Below are 10385 nucleotides of genomic sequence, written 5' to 3'. Positions count from 1 at the left end.
GGTTTTTTTGTACCTTTGTGTGTTTGTTAAAACATGAAAAGACTATGATGATTGTGCAGAACATGTGAAAAAGGAATATTTTAAGCACTCTTTTAGCTATTTTATCTATTTGCATAACTATACTTTCAGTAATGACTGATCTTGACTCAAAGTTCAGCCCCGAAAGACATTATATTACATTGCAGACTAGCTCTGATATTGAAGGTCAAGTCTCGAATGTGTGCTTTCCATGCATTTATGTTAATGCATTTTTTGCCATCTGCTGAGTAAATGTCTGATCTTATATCTGCTATGATGGAAAAAAAAGCTGTTAAAACAACGACTGTAAGCTGTACGTCATGTATGGCTGAAAACCCATACATGCAGCTGCTGCTTTGAACAGCAAACATCCATCAAGCTCATCAAGCTAAGCACAGTAATGTGGAATTGGGCCCTGAACAGTAAAAAAACACAAGATGGTGAGTGAGCAGGTTGCCACAGCAACCCTGTTCCTAGGAGCAAACGCATTGGAAAGCAGATGCTGAAGACTGCCATGAAAGCTGTTTTTTTTTATTTACTGTGGAAATTTTTTAAATTTGAAATGTTTTTGGAATCTATTCAATAGTATCTTCAGCATAGTGTTGACATAGGGGCTGTGAGAAACAAAAGATCTTTTTTATTTATTTTTCACAGACATCACAAGCTTGTGACCAATGAAGTCAAACTTTAAGGCCTAAAGAAACAAGGAACACTTTTTCTTTTCTAATCATTACAAAACGAACAGTCTAGTGATCTCTAAATTTAGCGAGCCTGCTGATGCTAGCATTCATATCTATTCCAGACTGTGCTGATCACTCTCCTTATCGGATATAGCCATGAAAAAAAACATTTTGATACTAAGTAGTTATTAAAATACTGTAAAGTCCACATTATTTTTAATGTTACCATTTTTTCTGCTAATTCATTAATAATCTATAGGCCGTGGGGATCATATAATGATGGCAATAGAGCGTTAACAACAGGAAATGCGTCAGAAGTTATGAATCACTGATATATATATATATATATATATATAGATATAGATATAGCAATATAGATATAAACATAGATATAGCTAAAGAATATATATATATATATATATATATATATATATATATATGACATATATATATTGTATGCCCCCCGAATTCGCGGGGGTCAGGGACTGGAGACATCCGCAAATACGGAACCGTCTCACCCACCCCGTGGCCGAAACCATACTCATCAAAAACACTTCTGATCAGGCTTTTTGAACATTTATTAAACATCATTGGAGTATTGCTCAAGATAAAGAGTTTTTTTTTTTAATTCAGAACAAAACACTGTAGTTAGAGCAGCAGCAGCGTACTTTATGACGCAGATGGGGAGTGTCACTCTGTTTCTCTTTGGCTTAAAACCAAGAGCGTGTGCTTCCTCCTTCAACAAATAATAAACACCTGCTCCGGATGATAATTATCCTCCGCGATTATCTTCTTCAGCATATCAGATTTTTTTTCGGCCGCTTCCGAGTCAGCTGATGCCATTTCTCCATGCAGGGGCATGCAGGGAGGACGGGGGCAAACCAGACTCCCCTTCCGCGCTCTAGAGGGGGCTCCGCTGTGTAGGCCTATCTCCGTTCCTCTCTCAAAGCGGAGCAAAAATATCATATAAGCGTCTTGAGTGGTCGGAGTTTTGTGGATGAAAAAAAGATTAGCGAAACCGCGAAGACGCGGGGGAACACGATACATATACACGCATACTGTATATATATATATATATATATATATATATATATATATATATATATATATATATATATTAGAGCTGTCAGGCGATTAAAATCTTTAATCGCGATTAATCGCATTTTGTCCAGAGTTAACTCGCGATTAATCGCAAATTTACATGTGGCCTTTTTTTAAGGAATGAATGTGTGGTTCGTGGAATTTAGCAGTTCTACATTAATTATGAAAACAAGAATGATAAAATTAATAGTTTTCATCAGAAATACTTTATTTTGTAATATTGTATTGAGATAAACTTTCTTAACAATAAAAAGGCTGTAACATAAAATGCCTAACAAAAGCCCAAGTGCAAGTGAAGGGCATTTTAAATTCTAAACTTCAATCAACGTTCAGTAAAATAAAATAAAAAAACATCAAAAATAACATTTCCATAACACTTTCATGTTCATTTTTTGTCAGGACCAAATCTTTTCCTCCTCTGCTGAACTGCAGTAATAAATGAAATAGAGATTTATCATTTCCAATTAACTTTTGTTTTTTAAAACCTTAAAGACTGAGAAAAGCGGGATACTCTGTGGATAGTTTGAAAGTCTGCTACTGCCGCCGCGTTCTCTGGCTGCAGCTCGATGCACCGACGTCTCCAGCGGAGCTCACGATGAATATGCCGGCAGACAGACCGCTATGCTGGGGCTGGATCACGCTTAAACCTCCAGAACATTTAAAACGTTCCCCGGTGGCTTTCTGTTCGGAACGTCGGGGGTCCGCAGCTCTCGGGACGCGGCGCCGGACGCGAGCCGGTACCACCAGACGTGGTACTGGACGCGAACCGGAGCCGGGTTAGGGTGCAGGAGCTCTCCAGGTCCTAGCGCCGGGCTCGTTCTAGCTAGCAGCTCGGTGGTTGGAGACCTGCCCGTGATCTCGTGAGAGCAGCCGGTGAGTTAGAGGACGATGAGGGACGCCCGCGCGCGCGGTATGGAAAGGCACGTATGAGAAAATCCCATTGACTGTAAAAATAATGGACTTATCGGACTATGAGGTCCCCCCATTATATACAGTCTATGGAAAATCCGCGATTAATGCTTCAAAAAAATTGTCGGTGTCAAGCACACGTCAGATTAATGCGTTTTTAACGCGACAAATCTGACAGCCCTAATATATATATATATATATATATATATGTATATATATAAAGCCACTTAATAGCAGGTGTAATCTAAAATGACATTTTACTCTATTTTTATTTCTGTCTTTAGTTAACTGTTCCTGTTATTTACTTAAATGTTTGAGTCATTTCTTTAGATAATGTTAACATACATGAATTTGCTCTATTAACTTTCTTCCTGTTTCTTCTTTTCTGTCTCCCTCCTGCAGACGCCAGCAGTAGATTCAGTGGTGACAACAACTCTCTTCCCCCCTAATTCAGCATAATTGCAAAAGCATAAGGTTGACTAAATTATAAATCCTGGAAGTTTATATCAAGTATGGTCAAAGTGATCTAAGGTTTCACTGCTGCAAATCATCAAAATCCAAATTTCCCCCCCTTTTTTTGTAAAGTTTGTGGCTAGACACAGCTGAGAAGAGTAATGACATTTAGAATCATGATAAGCTCCTAAATACACCTTTTTTGGAGGTGACTTATCAACATCATAGCAATAGGGGTGGGTCATGACTCATCTGCCATGCGTGTTGTCATGGTGACCAGCCCCTGCACCCCTTCCCCCCTCCTCTGGTTGGTCCAGATTTTGTTGTGGTTTCACAACCATGGACCTCACCTGATAGAGGCAGCACCCCCATGCCCCAACCCTTGTACCTGCTCCAACCAGGCGAGCCGTGTCATCTGTACAAGAAAGAACTTAGATCAAATCCCTGACAGTATTTCAGAAAACACAAGATACCTCAATCTACAGGAGAACTCCATTCAGGTAATTACAGTGTTATGAACAGACTAGAGTAATTCCGGCAATTTTGCTTACTACCTTACAACTTAACTTTTTGTCCTGTTTTGTGTCTCTTCCCACAACAGGTGATCAAGTCAGACACCTTTAAACATTTGAGGCACCTGGAAATTCTCCAGCTTTCTAAGAACCACATCCGACAGATTGAGGTGGGAGCTTTCAATGGTCTCCCAAACCTCAATACTTTGGAGCTTTTTGACAACCGTCTCACAGTGGTACCATCTCAAGCCTTTGAGTACCTCAGCAAGCTAAGGGAATTATGGCTTCGAAACAACCCTATAGAGACGCTGGGGGCCTTTGCCTTTCACAGAGTTCCTTCTTTACGGCGTCTAGATCTTGGGGAGCTCAGGAAGTTGGATTTCATCTCAGAAGCTGCCTTTGAAGGTCTTGTGAATTTACGTTTCCTAAACCTTGGCATGTGTGGCTTAAAGGACATTCCTAACCTTACTCCACTGGTTAAACTGGAGGAATTGGAGCTGTCAGGGAACCAGTTGGGAATTGTCCGACCCGGATCTTTCCAGGGTCTGGTTTCTCTTCGCAAATTGTGGCTAATGCACTCCAAAGTGTCAGTCATTGAACGCAATGCTTTTGACGAACTCAAGAGCTTGGAAGAGCTGAACCTCTCCCACAACTCACTGCATTCCCTTCCCCATGACCTTTTCACCCCTTTACATCAATTGGAGCGGGTGCATCTAAACCACAACCCTTGGGTTTGCAACTGTGATGTTCTGTGGCTAAGTTGGTGGCTTAAAGAAACTGTTCCTAGCAACACCACATGTTGCGCTCGTTGTCATGCACCCCCAGGTCTAAAGGGCAAGTACATTGGGGAACTAGACCAGAGCCATTTTCCCTGCTATGCTCCGGTGATTGTAGAGCCGCCCACAGACCTCAATGTCACCGAAGGCATGGCTGCTGAACTGAAATGTCGTACAGGAACTTCAATGACCTCTGTGAACTGGTTCACCCCAAATGGCACTCTGATGACACACGGATCATACCGAGTTAGGATCTCAGTGCTCCATGACGGAACACTGAACTTTACAAATGTGACCGTTCAGGACACTGGGCAATACACTTGCATGGTAACCAACTCTGCTGGAAACACTACTGCATCTGCTGTTCTAAATGTGTCTGCTTCTGACCCGACTTACACCTACTTCACCACGGTCACTGTAGAAACATTAGAAACAGCAAGAGGAGAAGAGGAGAACTCAGCAAGACAGTTCATAAATGAGACCTTCATAGATTTGCCTAATCCTACAATTCAAAGAGGGTTAGATGGCCGCCTGGGTGTTACCATATCGCCGTCCCTCTCATCCCTTTCCTCACTGTCACCGAGAGCTAACAGAGCTACGGAAGATGCAGTGACTGAACCTATAATTGCTGTAACGAACATCCCTGGCCTTGACGATGTGATGAAAACAACAAAGATTATCATTGGTTGTTTTGTGGCAATTACTTTTATGGCAGCTGTGATGTTGGTGGTTTTCTATAAACTCCGAAAACAACACCAACTACACAAACATCACGGCCCAGCACGAGCCATTGAAATTGTGAACGTAGAGGACGAGATTGGAGCCGGGACTGGAAGTGGAATCTCAGGTGGTTCGACAATTAACTCTGGCACGTGTGGAGAAGGAACCCTAAGAATACATCATCCGGAAATCGTCAACCTTCCTAACATTGGTTGCACGGATACCCTAAACCATTACTACAAGGCACACCATTTTAACAACAACGTGTTGGGTCTCAATATTGGCAATGAAGGAATGGGACCAGGTGGGATCCACAACAAGAATCTGCACGGCCAAGATAACCCCATCTCTTGCACCTCTGTTCCAATTCCTACTACTAATTTACTCGGCACATCAGGCAACGGAACCAACACCATCCCCAGCTCCATGTCCCCACCACTGCCGATATCTCTCCCTGTGCCTACCATGGGTTTACATGGATCGATCAAGGGTTTCATGGGCCAAAACCAAAATCCTCAAATGGAGCCCCTTCTCTTCAAGGGGAGCTCGAAGGAAAATGTCCAAGAGACTCAGATCTAAAAGCAAAAGTGAGTATAGAGAGAGAGAGTGAGCGAGCGTCAAAGACAGAGAGGGAATTGATGTCAGGTTTTACGTGCGGAATGGTAAGACACTAGTGTGCATTGACATTACAACAGGAAAGCGGATAGACTGACATGGCAATACACAAACACATAGACTTCTCTGTGACTGTGTACTGAGCCAAGGATTACCACAATGGCCCACTTGTGTTTGTAGTAACGACCATGGCCTGGAGATCAAGGAGTGGACATTGCTAAAATGTATATCTGTGCCAAAGCAAATGTTTTTTGCAGTTTCTACAAGCTGTGTTCTCATGAAAAAAACAGGAAAAAAAATACACTAGCCTTTCGGAATAAGTCAATTCCCAAATCATTGTTGGCCAGAAGAGCTGAAAGACACGCACATCACTTACCACACGGAAGAGCAGCGATATTGCAAAATCCAACCCAAGAGACATTTTTACTTCACAGAATCTTGAGACGCAGTCTCCCTCAAGTGACTCAATAGACTCCTTCAAGGTGAAACTTATGTAGGCATAAATAGATGGACTAAAGGTACAGTGCAGTACAACTTACTGTGAAAAATCCACAAATTATATGAATATATTTTCATCTAAATATGTATCATTGCAGACTGATGCAGACATATTTTGGGATGGATGTATAAGCTGGGATAGTTTGTTTCTTTGTGAATAATCAGGGGGCGGTCTCACTGGAGGTTTGTTATGATTTAAGTTTGGCTACTTCTCAGAAACACAAGGGCTCAATTGCAACACTCATTGTCAATATTTCAATTGGCTTTACATGAAATCCATTTAGGTTCTTGAACAGTAAATGCAACTCTCTGTTTGACAGTTTTTTGTTTATTGTTTCAGTAACAATAATTACAAAACGTTTGTGTTTGAGAGTGTATTCTAGTCTGTAAAAGTCTCAAATTAAAAAGGCGAGATTTCTTTGAGATTGATCTGACACTTAAATGCCAGCATCAAAAAATGGGATGACATCATTTTACAAACAAATAAACAAACAAACAAAAAAAGGTTATCAAGGTCAAAGACCCGCTTGGGTAAAATAAAGTGTTGACAGTGTGTTATTTGAATCTGATCAGTAGCCAGATATCTGCTTTCAGACAGGAATTTGATATGACCTCCTTGCTAATGGTTATCACAGTCAGGCCATAAAATGCTGTCATAAGGATGACAGGACATCTATAGCAGCATTAAAGAAGGGATTAAACATCCTTCTTAGGATGATCGAAATGAATAGAAATGTACAGTATATTAATAATAATGTCTGGTTGTATGACAATTGTAAGATCCACATTTTTACAGTGTAACTTTCATATGTTAAATGCCATTTACGCTTCTCGCGTTACAACTATGTATTACTTTATTTTTGTTAGTTTGATATAATGTGTACAGTTGTCTAGCCATGTATCATTACGTGTGAAATAAATCAATCATTTAACGGATTGTGGGCGATCAATATGGCAACCACACAAGTAGAAAGTGAGACATTACGCAGTCCGCCGAGCTAAACCTGGGTTGGTTGTTTGGTTTGTGGTTCAGGCTGTAGTCACACTGACGATTATGGTTTTGTTGTGATGTTCTTACAGGTTTTTAGTCATTCTTCTAAAAATGGCTAACAAACACCACCAACTTTGGAAGAAAATACGTGTTTTTATGAGCTTAGTGTTAATGGAGGTGCTTTAGTGTGAAATTAGTCAGTATGTTTGTCCCATGGGGAAACTATTTTAAGTGGAATGAAGCAAGTTTGAACCGAAAAGGTATGATTAAGAACTGCTGATGTGATGGATAAAGGGCAGATTTTAGTTGTATTTATTGAATCTAAAATGTTTGTTGCAATTGAGCTCAAATGGGGCATTTGAGCATGAACTGCAGAAGGACTTTTGCGGGTTTAGCTTGTTTGCACCTCTCCATCAGGCATAGTGTTTATAGCAAACATATTTAGGCTAAATCATACTTGATGGGCTTTTTATGCGTGATGATGAACCTGTCATCAATCAACCACATATAATAGAGGAAACGACAACAAGACACAGCTACATCAATGAATTATGAAATCAGAAAAGGTCTTGAATATTTCATTTTTTCAAGATTATAAAAGAAACTTATATTCCATGCTTTGTTTAATGTATATTTTGTTGTTTGTTTGTTTACGTTAACCTATTTTACACCTTTTATTGTATTGAAGTATCAATTTTCAGCTTTCCCTTGAATTCTGAATGAAATCACGAGGCAGGGTTCAATTGTTGCCTCATAGAAATGCAAATAGAATATAAATTAGGAGATAAAACAACATTGTGTGGCCACTGAGAGAACATGCTAGCTTTAGCTGTTACACTTTGAACGTCTCATCTGACATGACTTATCTTTTTAATACTCCTATTAGCATAAAAGGGTATTTTTATCCTTTATCAAGTTATTCAAAGTTAAATCTTATCTTATAACGGATACCTCTAACCAAGCAAATAAATATATTTTTTTCTTTTTTTGAAAGCAACACACTAGTTAAAAGAATTATGAAACATTAAGTTTCAAAATTTGATTAACCTTTTTGGACCTGTTAAACTAAGCTGTCCTAAAAAAAAACAAACAAAAAAAAAAAACAGGAGCAATTTTTCTTTGAAATTTCTTTGTAGCAGTAGATAAAAATGATTCAACACAAATTGTTTCCTTTCTTTTACATTTGTTATTTCTATTATTTTTTTAATATGAGCTTGTATGAAGTGCCATTAAATGTCATTTTCTAGCCGCACCTTCATCCAAGTGCAGAGTGTGGTGGAGGTGTGCATTCCTTCAGTCATATTAAACTCTAAAATGTGCTTTTCTTGCAGTATAATGATTGACACACCGTGACTTAAGGGGTTGTTATTTTACTGTGAATTGAATTTGCTGCTCACATTAAGGACATGTCTACTTGGAATTCTGTTGTGGTTTCATTACACACATACTAGCTAAAAATGAAAAGAAGAAACTCTGAAGGTTGATAGATTGTGACCCATTGTGCTTTATTTTTATTGATTTTACTGACTAATTTTACTGATTTTAATTTGAAATACTTAGAACTGGTAATATTTGAGCAGATTTATCCCATTTGGTAATTCCTTATGACCAAAATATCTGTAAATTGCTTTTAGTCTTTTTAAAAGATGAGTAACTAAGGGGGCTACTAATGAAATGTTTTATTAATTTAACACACAACGAATGCTAATATATTTTGTTGTCACTACAACACTTTTTATGCTTTAATCAAATGCTTTGTCAGTATAATTTCACGATATGCTATGAATTTAGTGCATAGGTATTTTAAACCAAAATGAAATATATTAGCCTCTTTTTCTTCTTATTAGTTAATTCTCATCCACACAAAATGACAGGAAAGATGCAAACAGCTGGGGTAGAGCCGCAAGCCCAGCAGTTTCCTGTGCATCATCATTAAAAAAATATAACAAAATTATATTTTGCTTCCTTAATTTGCTCTTGAATGCTCCAAATTTGAACATATCTTAAACCCTGAGGTGAAGACAATCTGCACAAAGCATCGCAGATGTCCACAGCACCGCCCCATCACAAAACAACTTCAAGCGATTTGTGTCATAAGAATTTCATCAGTCAGGAACCGTAACTATGAATTTAATATGTTTAGATAAAATGTTTGGGCCCTACAGCTGGTAGATTGGATTGGAAAAATCTAAAGGGGCACAGAGCAAAGTTATTTTCTGAAATGTAGTTGTCCTTGACTTGCAGTTGTGTCTCCTGAGACACGAGGGTTTCTTTTTCCTTCTTTCCTCGTCTCATGTTTTAGACACAAAACTTGAAAAATAACAGACACAATGTGTATATTTTAGATCCCTACAGAAATAAATCAAACTAAAGCTTCTCTAACACTCTGAGGAGAGACGTTTTGAAGCCAACTTTGCTTTTTGCTGTTCTCAGCCTTTAGAAATAGCATGCTAAAGTGTAATCAACGTGGAGAAAACCTGAATTAATAATTATCTCGCCGTGAAAATGTGAACGCTCATGCAAAGTCAAGAAATGAGAAAGTGAGCGGAGAGTGTGCATGCAGCAGAAAAGAATGCATTAATATGCACTAGAGATGAAAGAGAAAAGCTTAAATGCAAATACAGTTTGAGCATTCTGTGATCTGGGCATGAATATAATGTGATGCAGCACAGTAATTTGAAATTAGACAAGGTGGAATTTAAAAAATTCCAGTTTCAAACCTTGCAGCAAGAAACAACCGTAATCCACTGGAGGAAAATGAATTTACCAACACAAATCCTCACTTGTAAATTTTTCTGCTTTTTCCTCAAAGATAAGAGGAAAACCTTGATTTGTGTTTGCAGAATTTGACATTCTCCCTGTACAGCTACTATTCCCTCAACACAGATATGGTGCAATCACTTCTGCAGTTCCACTGTGCCTGCGCTATCCTGTTTTCCTCCCTGTGCTGTCTTTGCCTTCAAATTCAATAACCTCCCAGCTGTGTGTTTCTCCAGGGATTCCCCCAGCTCTCCTGGCCAATAGACAGACTGCGGAGTCTGTGGGGAGCCTGACACAACATAAACCCTGCTGTGATACTGAGGTGTCAGAGTCTGGGGGCTGCATCTTTGCC

At 39.2% G+C, this 10385-nt stretch overlaps 1 protein-coding gene across 1 annotated transcript in view; it reads left to right on the top strand.

Annotated features, from left to right (window-relative positions):
* Positions 1–8592, top strand: part of LOC112154267 (leucine-rich repeat-containing protein 4B) — a 15373-nt gene extending 6781 nt beyond the window's left edge. The window contains exons 3-4 of the mRNA XM_024285078.2: positions 3111–3661; positions 3763–8592. Of these exons, the coding sequence (XP_024140846.1) occupies positions 3419–3661; positions 3763–5748 (2229 nt within the window). The 5' untranslated portion in view covers positions 3111–3418 and the 3' untranslated portion in view covers positions 5749–8592. The remainder of the gene's footprint in view (positions 1–3110; positions 3662–3762) is intronic.
* The last annotated feature ends 1793 nt before the right edge of the window (positions 8593–10385 follow it).

The sequence above is a fragment of the Oryzias melastigma genome, linkage group LG19 (assembly GCF_002922805.2).
Source record: "Oryzias melastigma strain HK-1 linkage group LG19, ASM292280v2, whole genome shotgun sequence".
Taxonomy (NCBI): Eukaryota; Metazoa; Chordata; class Actinopteri; order Beloniformes; family Adrianichthyidae; genus Oryzias; species Oryzias melastigma.
Note: the sequence above shows the minus strand (reverse complement) of the source record. Positions and strands in the feature narration are given on the sequence as shown.